Source organism: Schistocerca piceifrons, chromosome 2 (assembly GCF_021461385.2).
Source record: "Schistocerca piceifrons isolate TAMUIC-IGC-003096 chromosome 2, iqSchPice1.1, whole genome shotgun sequence".
NCBI classification, from domain to species: Eukaryota; Metazoa; Arthropoda; class Insecta; order Orthoptera; family Acrididae; genus Schistocerca; species Schistocerca piceifrons.
In genome coordinates, this window is record NC_060139.1 from 309,503,494 (window position 1) to 309,524,411 (window position 20,918).

A 20,918-nucleotide genomic window follows, 5' to 3' on the forward strand; every position below is an offset into this window, starting at 1 on the left:
TGACAGATTCACTGACACTTGACTGGATATATATTCTTTTCCCCCCTCAACTTCCTCCTCCTCCTCCTCCTCCTAGTCATCCTCCTCCTCCTAATGGTAACGGTAATAGTAGTTTTTGTTGTTATACGGGTTAATAGTGAATCAGATCATATTGCCCAAAACAACGAACAGTGTATCGCTCCTGCAGAAACCATTCAGGAAGGGGCCCTCGATCAGACAAAGAGGTCATCTCGGAAAAGGCTGAGAATCGATTCTCAACGCCAGATTAAACAGAAGAGGCTTCATTTGGGTGAAGAGTATGTTTCTCGTACAGGAGCAACTGTAAGTAAAACAACTGTGGGACCTAATTGCTAGTGCCCTCGTAAATGTTTTGAAAAAGTAGGAGATTTGAATGTGATGAAACTTCAAAACATTTTGGGAAGTAGGTGATTTTAACATTCAAAATGCATACTTATTTGGTGCAATGAATTCTAATACTGTTGCACATTGCCGAAAAGCAGCTAGAGAAAATTCCCGGAGAAAATGTACTATTTTCTACAGTGTAAAAGTTAGTGGCAGTGGTATAAAAGTATGCAAAAAAGCTTTTCTTGCCATTCATGGTCTACATAACAATTGCAGTCATGTCGAAAATATACAGAAGAAACTCGCGTCCGGATCGACCACGCCACCCCAGGACAAACGGGGCAAGCAAACCGTACGTCCGCATCCTTACTCTGAAACTAGTGTTAACCATGTCAGGGAACACATCAACAAAATACCGAAATACGAGAGTCATTACAGACACTCAAACAGTCGTACCAGATTGTACCTGGGCACAGGTGCAACAATCGCCTCCTGTTACGAGCACTATAAGAATGTTTTCTGCAAGGAGATGTCCTATGAGCCTGTATCTGCAGACAAGTTCAGGCGAATTTTCACTGAAGTGTATAACAAAGGAGTAAAGTCACCAAAGAATGATACGTGTAAGACTTGTGACATGCTCAAAGTGCAAATTGAGAGCACTGATGCTCCCCAACTGAAAGTAAGTCTGGAGCATCAGTTGGAATTACACCAATGTCGGGCAGAAGCAGGACAAGCTAACATTGCCATTCAGACAAAACGAGGAGAAGCAGACAGTAATCTACATGTTGTGACTTTTGACTTGCAGCAGACTCTTGCAGTTCCTAAGTTAAGTTGTGGTCCAGCTTTTTACAAAAGGAAGATTTGGTTGTATAATCCCAATGTTCATGATTGTGTCAAGAAGAAAGGGCACTGCTTTTTGTGGAATGAGACTACTCCTGCCCGTGGATCAGAGGAAATTTTGAGCTGCCTTTAACATTACTTTGAGGAAAACGACATAAAAGGAGAGACTCTCATTGCGATATCTGATAACTGCTATGGCCAAAATAAGAACTGGAACATGGTACTGTTTTGGAAATATCTAATTTCAACTGGTAGATTTCATGTGATTGAACACCACTTCCCCGTGAGCGCGCACACAATGTTGCCATCCGATAGAGATTTCGTGACAATTGAAAATTACATTCGCCGACAAGTACAAGATGTGTACAGTCCAGATCTGTGGTGCGAGATCATCAAGAAGTCAGCTAAGAAGAATCCACTGCTTGTATATAATATGCAAAAGAGAGGATTTCTATCAAATACGACACTCTAAAGAAGCATTTGTCTTCAGGAAGTAGACAGTTGATGGTCGAGATGTCAACCTAAGGAAAGTATGTAGGTGGAAGGTGACCTCCGAATAGCCATCATCTTTATTCATCAGTGAGACATTTTGTCATGAAATAAGCTTCAGGAAATGTGGAAGGCAAGGGCCAGTTCCTACACTTCAACTTAAATACAATGGGCCAAGGCTTACTGAAAAGAAGAGAGTTGCTGACATCCTCTCGCTCCTAAATTACATACCTCCTGTCCACCATGGATTTTTCCTGTCACTAAAGCCAACAGTTTTGGATGAAAAAGACATTAGTAATGAGAGTGATGAATGATTTTGCAGTTTCAGTAAAGTGTTGCACTTACTGTAAAATTTAATATGTAATGTTCTATCACTATGTGTTGTTAATGGTGTATGGTAATGTAATAATTTTTGTATATTTCATTTGTTTTAGTCAGTTCTGAGTTTCATTTATGTCTGTATAGTAGAAGATAGATGTTAAAATCACTACAGAATAAAAGGACTGTTCAAAAAAAATTATTCAGATTTGCAGATCAATTGAAACTTCAGATGCGCTGTATCTCGAAACTGTGATTTTGGCGCTTACCATTTTGTCCCCCGAGCAGCTCAATTTAAGCTGTGCTCTTAGGTTCCTGCCTAACCACAACCTCAGAAATCATCACATATCCAGAAAATATAGCCAGGTATTTGTGATAACAAAAATTACAAGACTGAGCAATTATTCTTGTCTACCACATACTGTCATCTGATTAGCTAATAACAATGATCACAAACTGCCAACAGCAGCACACAGTGGAGACCTACTGACACCATAAGTGCACTGTAGCTGTCTCCTCTTCTCTGCATAACTACTGCAACCTTCATTCAAATATTGAACCTGCTTACTGCAATTTCTACCCCTTCCGCTACTTTCCCTCCATTTATGAAATGATGTCTCAGGATATGAACCATCCACCAGTCCCTTCTTTTGTTCAAGTTGTGCCATAATTTTCTCTTTCCTCCTCCGTTTGATTAGTACTTTATTAATTATCTAATCTACCCATCTAATCTTAGCAGTCTTATTTTAACTATCATCCATGTTTCAATTCTGTGTAAGGCTATGTTCCAGCCAAAAACCTCGAGGAAAGACTTCCCAACTAATTTAACTGCAATATTTATTCTGTAGCAAAAATCAGACAATGAAAAATCCAGTTTGGAATGTGTCAGTATTATGAAAAGGAAAGTTGCTACTCACCATAGAGCAGAGATGCTGACTCGCTGATAAGCACAACAAAAACATTGTCACAAAGAAAGCTTTTGGCCATTAAAGCCTTTGTCAACAATAGATGACACACACACACACACACACACACACACACACACACACACACACACACACACAAATGCAAACACAACTCACACACACGATTGCAGTCTCAGGCAACTGAAACCATTTCTAATACCTAAAGAGTTTATCATATCCCAAAAATGTTTATTAATTGTTGTTCATCTCAGGCCTTTGCAGCTGACAGCAGTGAGTCGTTGATCTGGGGTTTGGATGTGGGGTGGGAGTGTCACACTTTGTCACTGGCTTTCCTAACCTCCCCGAAAATATTACTGTAACTTTTAAATTCAAAATGTGGACTGACCATTATCAGAATTTCTCTCAACAGTGTGACTGTCAACACAGGTCTCAAGAAAATGACAACACACGTTTGTAAACCACATGCATGTTGTTCCTTTCAGTCACGTCCACCTATTTTCTGGAAGTCATATTTCTGTGTTATTCTTGCTTCTTCCAGAAAGCATCTCAGGTTCTGTTGATCACAGCAATAAGGGGTCAACTACACACATCAAAAAAAGTTTTGCATCACCTTGATTCCAAGAGCTCCGGGACCTCTACAGAAAATTGGAACAGAGATCAACATAAGCATCATTTCCGCCCGTTTCATTGCTCATGAAAATCACACATTGCATGTTGTACCACCATACAGTGAGACCTTCAGAGGTGGTGGTCCAGATTGTTATACACACCGGTACCTCTAATACCCAGTAGAACATCCTCTTGCATTGATGCAGGCCTGTATTCGTCGTGGCATACTATCCACAAGTTCATCAAAGCACTGTAGGTCCAGATTGTCCCACTCCTCAATGGCGAGTCAGCATAGATCCCTCAGAGTGGTTGGTGGGTCACATCCATAAACAGCCCTTTTCAATCTATACTAGGCATGTTCAATAGGGTTCATGTCTGGAGAACATGCTGGCCACTCTAGTCGAGTGATGTCATTATCCTGAAGGAAGTCATTCACAAGATGTGCATGGTGGGGGCACAAATTGTCGTCCATGAAGATGAATGCCTCGCCAGTATGCTGCCAATATGGTTGCACTATAGGTCGGAGGGTGGCATTCACGTATCATACAGCTGTTACAGCGCCTTCTGTGACCACCAGTGGCGTACATAGGCCCCACATAATGCCACCTCAAAACAGCAGGAAAACTCCACCTTGCTGCACTCACTGGTCAGTGTGTCTAAGGTTGCCTCCAAACATGTTTCCAAGGATTGTCTGTTTGAAGACATATGTGACACTCATCGGTGAAGAGAATGTGATGCCAATACTGAGCGTTCCATTCGGCATGTTGTTGGGCCCATCTGTACCACGCTACATGGTGTTGTGGCTTCAAAGATGGACCTCGCCATGGACGCATCATGCAGCCTATTGTGCACAGTTTGAGTCACGACACAGCGTTCTGTGACTGCACAAAAAGCATTATCCAACATAGTGGTATTGCTGTCAGGGTTCTTTTGAGCAGTCATCCGCTGCAGTAGTAGCTCTTGGGTGGGCTGAGCGAGGCATGTGATCGACAGTTCCAGTCTCTCTGTATCTCCTCCATGTCCGAACAACACCGCTTTGGTTCGCTCCTAGACACCTGGACACTTCCCTTTTTGAGAGCACTTCCTGGCACAAAGTAACAATGCAGACAGGATTGAACCGCGGTATTGACCACCTAGGCATGGTTGAACTACAGACAACATGAGCCATGTACTTCCTTCCTGGTAGAATGACTGGAACTGATTGGCTGTCAGACCCCCTCCGTCTAATAGGTGCTGTTCATGTATGGTTGCTTACATCTTTGTTGACATCTCTGAACAGTTAAAGGGACTGTGTCTGTGATACAATATCCACAATCAATGTCTATCTTCAAGGGTTCTGGGAACTGAGGTGATGCAAAACTTTTTTTGATGTGTGTATTTTGGATAGCCCTTGGTCTAGCGACCATTTGTATAGTTATCAGAAGAATGGGCATACTGTAGCTATTCTACAATACTGGGTTAAAATTTAAACTTCACATACTTTCTCCAACCCAGGAAAATTGAGCAAGTTGGTTGGTTCTTTTGCATTAGGTGTGGTCTAGAGTGCTCTTTACGTGGCCCATAAAAGCATCATTTGTTTACAGATGTCTCCTAGGAAAATCCTGAAAAACTATGATTTTTGGGTCTGAAAAGTACCAGCTGTGGGGATGACCGCTTTTACAGTTTCTATTCATGGCAGATCGTCAAAATTTTTACCGTATGTTCTTAAGATGATATTCTCTGGGAACTTTGAAACTTTTTTCAATAACTTGTCACTATCCAGTACTAAAATCCTACTGTGCATTCATTAGACATTCATATAGAAATGCCATTTTCTTGTTTTCAAGAATTTGTATCTGTTATCAAGATACACCCCAAAAACCATTATTTATCGGTACCAGAAGCACCAGTTGTGGGGACAGGCACTTCTATAATATCTATCCATGGCAAAAAGTCAAAATTTTGACCATATTTTCTTAAGATGATGTTCACAGGGGACCTTGAAACATTTTTTGATATCATTAACCATTACCGAGATCCTGAGGTTCAAAGTTACCACCTACTTCTGCACATAATATCCATTCTGAGGTGTAAGTATAGTTTTAACCAATGTACTTGTTTTAACTTGTGTAGTGAACACGTGGCAAGGATTGTAGCTAATCGCAAGTGTTCTGAGGTCATCAAATTGTGTTCAGTGACAAAGAAGTGGGCTAAGAAGGGTCTTGACATGCGTGAAAAGAACTTAAAATGTCTGCAAAAAATTGCATAAAACTGTGAAGACTATAAGTTCAGAACAATATTTCTAATAAAATTTTTACTCTGAAGGCACAAGGCATAAACTGGGCATTTCTGATGACTTGTGATCGATGAGTAAAGTACAAACAAAAATAAATAAATAATAAATGAATGAAAAAGAAAAGGTAAAGAAAACTGGTTTGGGTGAACCTTATATTGTGTGTACTTATCTGTTGCTTATATGTATCAAAGTACATAAAACATGTCAAGTATGTAAAATGTCATAACTTTGCTGACCTATAGAATTCATTTTATATAAGCAGTACACCCTGCTGTAGCAGAAATAAGAGGGGAACCAACGGAAAAAGGCTCCTGTTGAAGGCTAAAAAGGACGAATATGTTTCTCTTTGAAAGACTCTGACAGAGAAATGGGGAACCAGGTGCCTCAATCCTTATTGCGCCTTCCTCACCGAAAATGTTGTCTTGCTAACATATTCACGCTTTTTGTGCTGAAAGAGAGTAGCAGAACATTGGAAGAGAGAGGAGACAGTGCCAGTGGGAGAGGAAAGAGGGAAACAGTGACTTGGGAGAGAAAATGAGGCAGTGAAAGAAGAAGTGTGATGTATGAAGGCAATAGCAGTGGATAGCCAAAGAGAGAGGAAATGCTAATGATCAGTGAGAGGCAGTGGCAGTAGAAGAGAAAGAGTGATACATGGAGACTGAAGCAGTAGGAGCAAAAGATAGAGGACACAATAAAAATGAGAAATACAGATGTGTGGAGACCATATAAAGGCTTGTGGGATCTGGACCCTTCCAGACCATCGATCTTTAACGCATATGAATAGAGGAAGGCACATTTTGCACCAAAATTTTAAACCATTGGCACAGGGGAAAATGTAAGTTGGATCGTCCAGAATGGTCTGCTGGAGACAGTAGCAGTCAGAAGGAAAGACTACGGGTGATGGTGTAAGTGAGCGAGGAGGCAGTGACAGTGGGATATACTGTAAATCAATGGGAGAAAAGGGAGACTGTTGGAGAGAGACGTTTATAGACTGTGGTAGCGAGAGGAAGGTGCTGGGTAAGATGGCCTAATTACAGAGAGATACTACGTAAAAGGATTTAGAATGTTCTGTTTTAAAAGAGCGTGAATATGTTCAAATGCCAAAATTTTTGGCGAGAAAAGCAGAATGAGACATGTGGTTGCCCATTTTTACTGTCAGATTTTTAAAGAGGAACATGTTCGCCTTTTCTGCTCTCTGGCAGGAGCATTTTTCCACTTGTTTTTTTATCCTTAGTTTTATTCTTAGGTTTTTATTCTTAGTGGATAGTCTTCCTCATCCTGTCTTCCCTTACTCATCATCCTGCAGTTTGTCAGGTCTACCTGCCAAGGCAAGGACTTGAACGCGCGTCTCCTGCTTACTAGGCTGATGTGCATCATCGTACCAGTATGGCTAACACATCTGCATGACTACCCTAGTCCAATGCTTTCAATAACACATACTTCAATCCATGCCTTCAGGGAGGGCATTGGACTAACGTAGTCCTTGCAGTTGTGTTAGGCATATTGTTACAGTGTGTTAATGGTTAGCACACCTGCGTAGACACTTGGGTTCAAGTCCTGGCCGTGGCAGAAATTTTAATTTATTTGTTCAGTTTCTGTCATTATCGATGGTAAAGTTGGGACTCATATGTCTCAAGGAAAATATAATTCCATCAGATCAATGGTGTTGGGTTTGTTATTGATAGCAGTTACGGCCTGGGAATGTGAGAATGTTACCGGCCAGACTGTAAGCTAATGCATGTGGAAAGACCTCATACAAAGAACTGAAAAGTACTTTGTGTGTTAAATGTTGCTCGTAATTCACATAATTAGCTTTCATGCTACTTCATTCTCGATAACTTCGCTGTGAAATTCGGGAATTTACATATGTAAAAATATAAAAGCTTCTACCAAAACGTGTTTTGGGGGAAGGGAGGAGTGGATCAACACTCCTTTCTCCTTGGATTAACGCGTGCGCCTTATAATAATATTGGGTGTGAGCTGACCTGAGAAGTTGGGGGCGATGTCGAGCCCGTTGCCCAGGTATCCGGCGGTGACGGCGCCGTTGAAGGTGAGTGCGATGGTGAAGCAGGCGACGGCGGCGGCGCGCTGCTCACCCAGCAGCAGCTGCACTGCCATCGCTATTGCCGGCATCACCAGCGCTACCAACACAAACACACACACATACATTCAAACTCTCGCTACAAAGGTCTGAAATTTCATCTCAAGGTTACTTATTTTCTGCAATAATTAGTTGTTGTTGTGATCTTCAGTCCTGAGACTGGCTTGATGCAGCTCTCCATGCTACTCTATCCTGTGCAAGCTGCGTCATCTCCCAGTACTTACTGCTGCCTACATCCTTCTGAATCTGCTTAGTGTATTCATCTCTTGGTCAGCTTCTACGATTTTTACCCTCCACGCTGCCCTCCAATACTAAATTGGTGATCCCTTGATGCCTCAGAACATGTCCTACCAACCGATCCCTTCTTCTAGTCAGGTTGTGCCACAAGCTTCTCTTCTCCCAAATCCTATTCAGTACCTCCTCATTAGTTATGTGATCTACCCATATTATCCAGCATTCTTCTGTAGCACCACATTTGAAAAGCTTCTATTCTCTTCTTGTCCAAACTATTTATCGTCCATGTTTCACTTCCATACATGGCTACACTCCATACAAATACTTTCAGAAACGACTTCCTGTCACTTAAATCAATACTCGATGTTAACAAATTTTTCTTCTTCAGAAACGCTTTCTTGCCATTGCCAGTCTACATTTTATATCCTCTCTACTTCGACCATCATCAGTTATTTTGCTCCCCAAATAGCAAAACTCATTTACTACTTTAAGTGTTTCGTTTCCTAATCTAATTCCCTCACCCGGTTTAATTCGACTACATTCCATTATCCTCGTTTTGCTTTTGTTGATGTTCATCTTATATCCTCCCTTCAAGACACTGTCCATCCCGTTCAACTACTCTTCCATGTCCTTTGCTGTCTCTGACAGAATTACAATGTCATCGGCGAACCTCAAAGTTTTTATTTCTTCTCCATGGATTTTAACACCTACTCCGAACTTTTCTTTTGTTTCCTTTACTGCTTGCTCAATGTACAGATTGAGTAACATCGGAGAGAGGCTACAACCCTGTCGCACTCCCTTCCCAACCACTGCTTCCCTTTCATGCCCCTCGACTGTTATAACTGCCATCTGGTTTCTGTACAAATTGTAAATAGCCTTCCGCTCCCTGTATTTTACCCCTGTCACCTTCAGAATTTGAAAGAGAGTATTCCAGTCAACATTGTCGAAAGCTTTCTCTAAGTCTACAAATGCTAGAAACGTAGGTTTGCCTTTTCTTAATCTAGCTTCTGAGATAAGTCGTAGGGTCAGTATTGCCTCACGTGTTCTAATATTTCTACAGAATCCAAACTGATCTTCCCCAAGCTCGGCTTCTACCAGTTTTTCCATTCGTCTGTAAAGAATTCGCGTTAGTATTTTGCAGCCGTGACTTATTAAACTGATAGTTCGGTAATTTTCACATCTGTCAACACCTACTTTCTTTGGGATTGGAATTAATATATTCTTCTTGAAGTCGGAGGGTATTTCGCCTGTCTCATACATTTTGCTCACCAGATGGTAGAGTTTTGTCACGACTGGCTCTCCAAAGGCTGTCAGTAGTTCTAATGGAATGTTGTCTACTCCCAGGGCCTTGTTTCGACTTAGGTCTTTCAGTGCCCTGTCAAACTCTTCACGCAGTATCATATCTCCCATTTCATCTTCATCTACATCACCTGCTATTTCTATAATATTGTCCTCAAGTACTCCTTCCACCTTTCTGCTTTCCCTTCTTTGTTTAGAACTGGGTTTCCATCTGAGCTCTTGATATTCATACAAGTGTTTCTCTTTCCTCCAAAGGTCTCTCTAATTTTCCTGTAGGCAATATCTATCTTACCCCTAGCGAGATAAGGCTCTACATCCTTACATTTGTCCTCTAGCGATCCCTGCTTAGCCATTTTGCACTTCCTGTCAATCTCATTTTTGAGACGTTTGTACTCCCTTGTACCTGCTTCATTTATTGCATTTTTGTATTTTCTTCTCTCATCAATTAAATTCAATATTTCTTCTGTTACCCAAGGATTTCTACTAGCCCTCGTCTTTTTACCTACTTGATCCTCTGCTGCCTTCACTACTTCATCCCTCAAAGCAATAATTAGAACGGCACTTTTATCTAAGAGATGAAAATAGTTACCAGTACTCACTACTTGACAGAAAAAACGAAACACCATTTAGAGCCAATCACTCTCAATAAAACACATAGTTACAAAAACAAAGTACAGAAATTATAGTAAATCTTCTCGCCAAAATCGGAAATCAGGTATAGAGCTAAACACTGGCCAAATGCGAGTAGCACTCGCGATCTGAGGGTTCGGTACAAACTTAATTATTTATATGGATAGTATACCCGTCCGTGAAATCCTTGGTTGTCATCGTGTCCGAAGTAAGACTGCCATGTTATGGCACCCTGCGATAAACAAGACGTGTTCCGTGCGTGCGGTGTTGAGCAGACGATGATTCACTTCCTTCATCGCCATGTCTACACTATCTCCTCAGGAATCATGACGCAAGGAAATGTGGCATCAGGACGCCCAAAATCAAGTGCACCTTGCTGAGGCACTACACTTCATTTAATTGTTGCTATCAACGCTCTAAGAAGAAGAAGAAGAAGAAGAAGAAGAAGAAGAAGCAGATCTGTTCCTGAGAAAAAGGGATCTTAAAAAACGGACAGACAGACATTGGGGACAAATGTCTAAGTAAAATATTTTTTTTTTTTCGTGTGATATAATTACAAATTATCGATTTCCGGATTTTTTCCTTTACTTGTACTGAGAACCATGCTTCCTGCCACCTTTCAAGATTGCACTTCAACGAGAAGTACCTTATACGGTATGATAAGTGAGTTTACGAGTGTGACATGAATGGCCTTATCTTTTGATTTTATTGACTTAGAAGCTTACGTTTATTACACCACCGAGAACCATAGACCTTAGTACGTGACATATACTTCAATTTGACACATCCATCTGTTTCTGAGAAAAAAGGGATCTTAACAGAAGGGCCGTCGGATAATAAATGACAAATTTTTTTCATGCGATATAATTACAAATTAACGATTTTAGTATTTATTCCTTTACTTGTACTGTGAAACCTTGCTTCTTGCCAAATTTCACGATTCTGTGTCAACGAGAATACCTATAGGTATTGATGAGTAAGTTAATGACGTGCCCGCACTTAAAATGAGCCGATGAAAATCCAGGCAAAATATTAGCAGAATCGCTACATGCATCGGATTTCAATATGAGCAGAAAGTGGTTAGAAAGTGGAATAATATTGCCCATTCCATTCATTTTCTGAAATCGTGCAATTCATGTATGTAATTTGGAATTCAGTTTATGTTGCCATACGCTAAATAAATAATATATAATTCACGAATTTATTTATTAATCAATAATTTTTTCACTGAAATAAGATCAATGATAACTTTGTGTAATTACGTCGCAGAATGTCGTTGACAGGGCGACAGCAGGCCTGCCTCTGTGACAGAGCGGTTCTAGGCGCTTCAGTCTGGAACCGAGTGGCCGCTACGGTCGTAGGTTCGAATCCTGCCTCGAGCATGGATGTGTGTGATGTCCTTAGGTTAGTTAGGTTTAAGTAGTTTTAAGTTCTAGGGGACTGATGACCTCAGAAGTTTAATCCCAATGTGCTCAGAGACATTTGAACCATTCTTGGCGACAGCAGGGTTGCCAGGTTTTTCCAAACAAGGTTGGATGCTTGTTCGAAGCTGATACCAATTAAATGAAGAAGTCGAGATCATGATCATTTGACTTCTGTTTTTTTAGAATTATTTTCGCCTTGGTGAACGTTATAAATATCTTTACCTTGTTAAATCGTGATTATCTTATACCATTCATTATTTATCTTATTTAAAATTTCACCTTTTTCTTCTTGTTAGCCACTGACACTTTAGTAGCTTCGCTGTCTGATGATGCATCTATTTGTAAATACTTCATGAACTGAAAAATCCACAGTACAAACCAATAATTGTATCAATCGATGTCTGGCTCGCTTCTGGAAGGTAGCAAATTCGACATACTGGCTGCTGAGTTCGGGTGTGCCCACTCGGCTCTTACGTTTACAAGACTGCTTTCTAGATTAAGCACATGAGGCGGTACTAGGAGCCATAATGGTTATGTGGGCACTTAGAGAGTGACCAGAGACTTAGAAACTGTCTGTGGTACGGGGCCATTTAGTACGTCAACTGACGCTTTGCAAATAGCGCCCTGCCTCTTGATCTGCGTGTCAGAGAAAGAACTGTCATCTACTAACCGTAGAAACAAAAACTGGCCGCAAAAAGTAAATTAAATACTTAGTGTTCGTGGGAGTAACTGCACACCCATGAGAGAGCGTATTATGGATCTCTGGCAGGAGAGACGGGACTCTTCTACCACTGGAAGGCGGACATACTGTTTCTCCTCAAATGTCAGGGAGCGTCTCCAAGTGGATCACGCTAACTAACCGCTCGTCTTGTACACTGTCTGTCAGGACATGCTCTATACCCGGATTAGCTACACAGAATCCAAAAAAACAAACAGAGAAACTGTGATTATGGAGCCATAGATACAGCTGAACACACCCTCAGTGAACTAAATTTTGGATTCTTGAATGAAATGTATTCAGTCTTCTCATAGACAGCCCAGCGCAGAAGGAATGGATGTGCCACGGAGCGAATGGTTCGATTACAGGATAGGAATGGAGGGAAAAGGGTTTAGTAGGCCATCCGACTTGACCTAGATACGAAATCGAGTCTGAAAAGGAGACATTATCTTCAGTACCTCACCTTCCATACAGGTTGTAAAATGAGAATTACTCTAGTATACCGTCGACTAGCTTTAGGATCGACGAAAGGAAACTGCATGTAGAACGCCCTAGCCAAAGAGATTACACAGGATTACTCAAAGAGCTGTCATAGTGTCGTTGCCTCTTCTATGTATGTTGATAGCATTGAAAAAACTATTTGTATGTTTCTTTTTTATATTCTGCTTTCTACGCCCACTCCTTCACTTTTTATTTTTATTACTATCTCTCATTTTTATTGTTAGTTTTTTCTGCACTGTTAGGTGGAAGGTAGTCTTAATGGGTATTTCTAACGAATAAATTAGCATTATTTAGCTTATGACTAGGACTAGGTCTCTTAGAAGAAACAAATGCAGAGGAACGCACACTGCCGGAATGGTAAACCGCCTGCAGTTAACGAGGTCACTACTACATATTAGTTTAAGAGAACAAAAATGTATGTACGATTTTTTTCTCACAAACTAATCACACGAAAACTGTGAAACTTGTGTCACTTCTCTACGTAATCTCCTTGCAGCCCTACACATTTGTCACAATGACGGGTCGCTGTGATTGCAAACATTTCTCAAGGAATCTGGTTTGGCCACTGGAATGTCGCTACTGCAATGGCCGTGACGGCTAGTGAATCTACGACCACGGAGAGTGTCTTGCATCATTGAAAACAACCAAAACTCGCTAGGAGCCAGGTCAAGTTATTAGGGAGAACGAGAAATCACTTCAACGTTGTAGTCACGAAGAAACCACAGCACTGCGTTCGCCCGACGCTCTGGTTCGTTGTCTTGATGAAAAAGCACACGAGCAGCCTTTTCCGGCCATTTTTAACGCAATGCTGGAAGGACGTTGCTCTTCAAAACTTTTGTCGCCGTAGTGTCCTTTGGTATACTGTGAGTAAGGATTACGCCATTGCTGTCCCAGAACATGGCCACTAACCTAAATTTTTTTGGTGGTGGTGTGGTTGTTTGCTTCCACTGAGCTGACTGGCACTTCATTTCGGTATCCAGGTATCATCCATCCTCGCAACTGACGAAAAGAAAGTCCCATTCATGCAGTCATCGCGCGTCAACGTTGTCTGGGAAGTTGCCACGCATGCAACCGTTTGGTCGTCCGTCAGCATTCGGAAAAAACATATGTAGCGTAATACGGATGGGTGGCCTAACGCTACAAAAATCACTGCCCGATCTCCACACGCAGAGCAATGTCATTTCCATCTGCGCCTGTGCCTCCTGAAAACGGAATGAATGCCTTCCCTCCTCAGGAATCATCCCCAATTGCCTTGCAACGTGTGTGCCACCGCGTGTTTCTGGATGGGCCTGCGTCGAATCTCTCTAAACGTCCTCTCAAACTGTAGCGTGCTTATACTTCACAAGTGACCTCCACCGTTTTGACGTCCTTTGGAACCACTAGTTTCATCCAGACGTTTACGAATAGCCGCAAACGTAGAACGGTGTGGCTGATGCATGTTTGGATATCACGGCACGTAGACGCATACAAACGAAATGCATATCGCGCTGCTCGCACCAAGTGAAGTTCTCCATGTTGCGGCGCAACAGCACGAGAGAAACTACGAATGAGCGCTATGTATCTACCGCGTATGTGTACCTTTCCACTCTGCCGCCACTGCTGTTGGCGGTGTCTAGAGCTGTTGTGACGGGCCTGGACGCGCTCTCTACCGTCCAGAATCCTGCTACATTGGGAGGTGTTCCGACTGCGGTCCGTCAGCGTTTTAGGCTAGGCGCAAAAAAAATATATGGTTTTTGCCTTACTTGTAGCGTTATATGTCAGATTCGTGACGAAGTACCCATCAACTCGCTAATGACCATTCTTATTGTGATGGACACATTTTAGTAAGACACTACGCAAAACTCAAAAAGTTTGCAACGAAAATTAAGGGTCGCTATGATTTTGCGTTTGGTGCGTATTACACCATATGTTGCTGCGTATGAAATTTAGCTAACATGCTGAATTTTTGATTAGACTTGGGAGGAGATCTCTATCTGCCTCCGATCTCGAGAAAATGGATCCCATGTAGCGCGCTCACTTCCGCTCTCACGCCCGCGAGAATGAAATACTCGCAACATCTCTCGTATCTCCTAAACCGCTCGAGAATGGAGGAGAGTGTTTTGCCAATTATTAAACACACGGAACTTTCTTATCTATGGCAATATATCACTACTTACACTTCTTTTTTTATTTATTTCACTCCAGTGACTGTAATTTTTTAAGAGTTATCGACAGCTAGCGAAACAAGAACTTTCTAGTATGAAAATAAACATGAAATTTCTTCTTTTATGTTACTGCAAACCGATACTATGAGGTTTTTCGTAAGCTATTGAGCTCTGTGATTGCCAATTACTTGTTTAATGAGGCCCTCCATTTCGGAATTCTGTCTCAATAGCTGCTGTGAGATGAGTTTGGAAAATTACATTGTGACAAAGGAAGTACAATTAAACCAGTCACCAAGAGAAATGCGGCCTTTACTCATAAATGGTGATGCTTCTTCGAATGAGAAAAGGTTAACAACTGACACAAAAACAGATTGGCAATTCTGTTGGAATTTTGGTGGAATCCCCGTAACCCATCGTAATTTTAACACTGAGCGACTGGAATGGAAACTTACCAAAGGATTTTATTCCTTCTCTTGATCTGATCAGTATTAAAATAATGACGAGCGTTCCTTCAGGCGGAATGATAGGCACATGCCAGGTACTGTTTACTCACCTAGGGCTTGCCAAACTGACAATGTGTGATCGCGAATAAAATAGTTGTTATTGAGAAAAATAAACAATTGATCTGTCGCACAACACAATGGTCAGTGTATTGTCAGCAGCGAAGGATAATGCGCGCGACAGGGATGCGCAAGCTAGCCATGTGTGCCTTGTGAGATGGAGTTCGAAAAACATTGTCATGAAAGTAGATCTGCCTTTGTCAGCAGCACATTTCAACAAATTAAATATATCTAATCATAACACTCTTTTAGGATATTCCTACTTTCGTAATAATACCGACCATTTTCTTCATTTGTGTAGCCTGTTATTGTATAATTAGTTTATTACTGCTGATAATGTGCATGCAACAATTGAAATGCTTTTTCTCATCACGGCGAACGAATTAAAACATTGTTATTCGTGACTGATTTTCGACTGTTTCTAGATTGCAGTGGAAATACGTTGTTCACATGCATGTAGTACAGTGTGTCGTATTACATTATTACATCCATATCAGAGTAATCACAGTGAAACTTGTATACTTCAGGTCTTGGACGCTTTTTACTAGGAGCACAAAGGGATCACACCTGTGGAGATTACCCCTTTCTAAATTTTTGTAACAGATACGCTAGCTTACTAGGCAGCGAGAATATAACCTTGCTTTACTTTCCTGCCTTGATTCTTAATCACACGATTTTATAATATTCCTTGCTTCCTTATTCACTACCCTCTGTCCCTTCTTGCGATCTGAAAACATCACGGAGGCATATGGTGCAATTCCAGCGGCCAATGGCTCATCAGTTACTGAAGTATACATTTTTCTTGACAGAAGAAAAACAAAACAAAACTATGCAGATGTAAATAATAGAAAAGTATAACGTGCTAACGAAGATAGCTGGAGCGTTTAAATGGCGAAAAACGAAACACTACCCAAAGGCAATAAAAATCAGTACACAGTAAGGCAAAATTTATCGTATTGGCAATACTACCACTGCTAACATGCGCCGTTCCGATGTGAGCATGTGGCCGGGCTACTTTTCCGCTCCGCGCCTCATATTTCCCACGGTGCTGGCGAGGCACGCGCGACGCGCGGCTCGAGAAACTGTGGCACAACCACAACGCCGCACGACCTGGCGCAGGCGCGTGTCGCGTTCCAGTCGCGTCGCGTCGCAATTTGCGCGGTCCCACTTGAACCTGTGGCGTTACAAAAATGCGCGCTGCGCTGCGTCGCGCCGCACGCGCTATACGCGTCTCAATTTGCGCCTAGCCTAAAGATTTCGTTTACTGCCGTAGGGGTGGCCTAATGGCAGGCGCCAGCGCCTGTAACTTCGATGTCTGTAGCGCCTTTGGATGACGTTTCCGAGCGCCGTTTCCTGTCCTCAATTTGTTCCTTAAGAAACCCTCTATAACCCATCGAAGTTTGTCGATAACGTTTGGTAACACACTGTAGATAAAAGAGTGTAACTACTAGCTTACTGAAAAGAACATATTGCGTTAAATACCCATTTGGATGTAATATGGTTTTTTACGTATCTCTAAAATGATTTAACCGAGAGCCGGATTTTCAGCAGGAAATTCAGGACAATCCCACATTAATCAATAAAACCTTCGTACTTTACAAGCTGCGTCACTTCGAATAAAATACTCGAGCTTTCGATTCTGCTAGACAAGCTCAAGTATTGTGGCATGAGTGGGACAGTGCACAAATGGTTTAATTCGTACCTAACTGGAAGAGTACAGAAAGTTGAAATAAGTAGTTCTCGTAACATGCAAAGATCAGCACATTCCTCAAACTGGGGAACTATCAAGAATGGGGTTCCACAAGGGTCAGTCTTGGGTCCTTTGTTGTTCTTATTATATATTAATGACTTGCCATTCTATATTCATGAAGAGGCAAAGTTAGTTCTCTTTGCTGATGATACAAGTATAGTAATCACACCTGAGAAACAAGAATTAACTGATGAAATTGTCAATACTGTCTTTCAGAAAATTACTAAGTGGTTCCTTGTAAACGGACTCTCACTGAATTTTGATAAGACACAGTACATACAGTTCCGTACAGTGAATGGTATGACGCCATTAATAAATATAGACCTTAATCAGAAGCATATAGCTAAGGTAGAATATTCCAAATTTTTAGGTATGTCCATTGATGAGAGATTAAATTGGAAGAAACACATTGATGATCTGTTGAAACGTTTGAGTTCAGCTACTTATGCAATAAGGGTCATTGCAAATTTTGGTGATAAACATCTTAGTAAATTAGCTTACTACGCCTATTTTCACTCATTGCTTTCATATGGCATCATATTTTGGGGTAATTCATCACTGAGGAATAAAGTATTTATTGCACAGAAGCGTGTAATCAGAATAATAGCTGGAGTCCACCCAAGATCATCCTGCAGACATTTATTTAAGGATCTAGGGATATTCACAGTAGCTTCTCAGTATATATACTCTCTTATGAAATTTGTTATTAACAACCAAACCCAATTCAAAAGTAATAGCAGTGTGCATAACTACAATACTAGGAGAAAGGACGATCTTCACTATTCAAGATTAAATCTAACTTTGGCACAGAAAGGGGTGAATTATACTGGCACTAAAGTCTTTGGTCACTTACCAAATAGTATCAAAAGTCTGACAGATAACCAACAAGTATTTAAGAAGAAATTAAAAGAATTTCTGAATGACAACTCCTTCTACTCCATAGAGGAATTTTTAGATATAAATTAAGAAAAAAAAATATAAAAAAAAAATAAAAAAATAAAAAAACACAAAAAAATAAAGTTGTTATATTAACTTAAGTATGTTGTTAAATTAACCTAATTATGTCATGTATTGGAAAATTTGACTCGTTCCACATCATTACGAAATATCGTATTCATGATCCATGGAACTAGTAGTAATCTAATCTAATCTAATCTAATCTGTCTCCGCGAACGTCATCAGAAGTTGAAATCACTGACTGCCTGGGCTGGCAAGGTGTTCTGCTTATACAGGCTGTCTCAAAACTTTCGGGGTGAAATTGAAACAGGTGATAGTGGATCCACGCCGATTATGTTGAAATAGTGAACCAATGGTCGAAAATGCGTATTTATTGTGTTATGGACATACACTGCATACACCGCATAACAACAAGATAGCTCACAGTAATTTTTTAAAACCATGCCCGCCGGTCTCAGTGCATGCGTGGCAACAGCGCATGGAGTTCTGCCACACTCTCTCAAACATCCCTTTTGTACCAGGAGACAGGCAGTTTGGACTGTAGCAAGCAGGTCGTCATGTATTTCTACGGTGGTCTCATACACGAACGTATTGACGTAAACGCAGAGGAAACAATCCATAGGTGTACATCCGGCGATCGCTGGGCATGGGACGGGACCTCTCCCTCCAATATAACGATGAGGTTAAGTGTTGTTCAGGTGCTCGCGGACATTAAAATTCGAAGTGGGCTGGTGCACTGTCGTGTTGAAACCACATCATTTCGTGGACAACAAGGGGAAAGTCTCTGGCATCACATCTCGCAGGAACACCAGGTAATGTGGACCAGTCGAACGAGGGCGCAGGAAATAAGGTCCTATTAGGTGATCTTGGACAACGCCTGCCCATATGTTGACAGAGAATCGTTGCTGGTGGCCATCGATGTGGGTGGCGTGGGGATTGTCCTCACTCCAGACGTGGCGTAACGGCTGTAGAAAACATAATTACGGGTGAATGGGGCCTCATCCATGAACAATACAACTGTACGAAATTCAACACTACAGCACTGCGTTGGATAAGCAACTGACAGAAGTGAACGTGGGGCTCAAAATCCGTTGGTCCCAGTGCTTAACACGTTCTTTATGATAGGGGTGGAATACATGTTCCACCAGTACTCTATACTGTGTCCTTCAAAGTATCCCTTTTACGGGCAAGTTGACAGTTACTCTGTGGTCGGCCACACGATCCAACACCAAAGTCTTGTATTCGGATGTTTCTGGCAGGAACCTTGGCCGGCTCTCTGCGGCGTGGACGACACCGTCTCTCGTAAGTTGCTATCCACAGAGGTAAACTTCTTCAGTTAGCATGACGTCTGTTGGGAAAGCGTTCTCTGTACATTCGTGCTGCTTTACGGGCACTACATCCTGCCGCATCGTATCTTAAATTCATGGCTTCCAACTCTCGTGACAAGTAACGTTCCTTCTTTGACTACGCGGCATGCACAGTAACGCAGCTCACCATGGACACATCACAAGCTTTCTGATGCTATGGACAACTGACACCAGGTGTGGCACAGGCTAAGGTGCGATGCGTGCGGTCTTTACATGACACAAGTGCTATGATCTAAGTTGTGTACAGTATGACTGCTGGGTGGTCGAGGGCATACACTGTTTATCACCCGCTGCCTGTTCCAGTGTACAACATACACCCGGGATATTTGTGAGAGTGCGACAGAACTGTACCCGCCGTTGCCGTACATGCACTACGACTGGCGGTCGTCGCTTTGAACAATTTTTGTTATGCGGTGTATGCTGTGTATATTTTTTACACAATAATTATGCATTTCCGACCATCAGTATAATCGGGTGTGGACCCACTATAACCTGAAACTCCCTGGCAAATTAAAACTGTGTGCCGGACCGAGACTCGAACTCGGGACCTTTGACTTTCGCGGGCAAGTGCTGTACCATCTGAGCTACCCAAGAACGACTAACACCCCGTCCTCACAGCTTTACTTCTGCCAGTACCTAGTCTCCTACCTTCTGAAAAGTTTGGAAGGTAGGAGGCGAGGTACTGGCAGAAGTAAAGCTGTGAGGACGGGGCGTGAGTCGTGCATGGGTAGCTCAGATGGTAGAGCACTTACCGGCGAAAGGCAAAGGTCCCGAGATCGAGTCTCGGTCCGGCACACAGTTTTAATCTGACAGGAAGTTTCATATCAGCGCACACTCCGCTGCAGAGTGAAAATCTCATTCTGCACACTAACCTGTTTCTGTTTGATCCAGAAGGTTTGAGACACCCTGCATGGATGCAATGACAGCATCTGGAGCCTTCCAGAGAGAGCGGAGTGACGTATACGCGGAAAGCAAGTAGAGCAGAATCAACTGCGGCCTACAGCGGTATCGAGCAACGTCAGATGGCGCGATGGACCGGTGCCACGCTTGAAACTGCCACTTCTGCCTCCCTACAAGCGTCAAGCCTCCCTCTTCGCTTTCGCTCAATGTCCAATGCCTACCCCATGACCTACTAAATGTGTACCGCTGGTCACTGTTAAAATTGTTGCTGTTTAATTTCAGCGCTTCTTTTGTAACAGAATCCCAGTATGATAGTGGCTGAGCCAAAACTCACGTCTTTTCAAATTGTATCTTATGCTTGCTTACTAAACAATGTTCAGCCAAGGCCAATTGCTCAAGTTCCATTTGTTTAATATGTCATTAATGATACGCACAATGCTCAGCAACAGTGTGAATAATTTAACCTACGTAAATGCTAGCACATTACAGGGACACCATACGCTTGTCTTCCGTGGCTAATTGGGCATAAAATAA

The 20,918-nt window shown here is 41.9% G+C and overlaps 1 protein-coding gene across 1 annotated transcript in view; it reads right to left on the reverse strand.

The window, feature by feature from the left end:
* Positions 1 to 20,918, reverse strand: part of LOC124776405 (sialin) — a 385,302-nt gene that overhangs the window by 8,931 nt on the left and 355,453 nt on the right. The window contains exon 10 of the mRNA XM_047251384.1: positions 7,785 to 7,940. Within this exon, the coding sequence (XP_047107340.1) occupies positions 7,785 to 7,940 (156 nt within the window). The remainder of the gene's footprint in view (positions 1 to 7,784; positions 7,941 to 20,918) is intronic.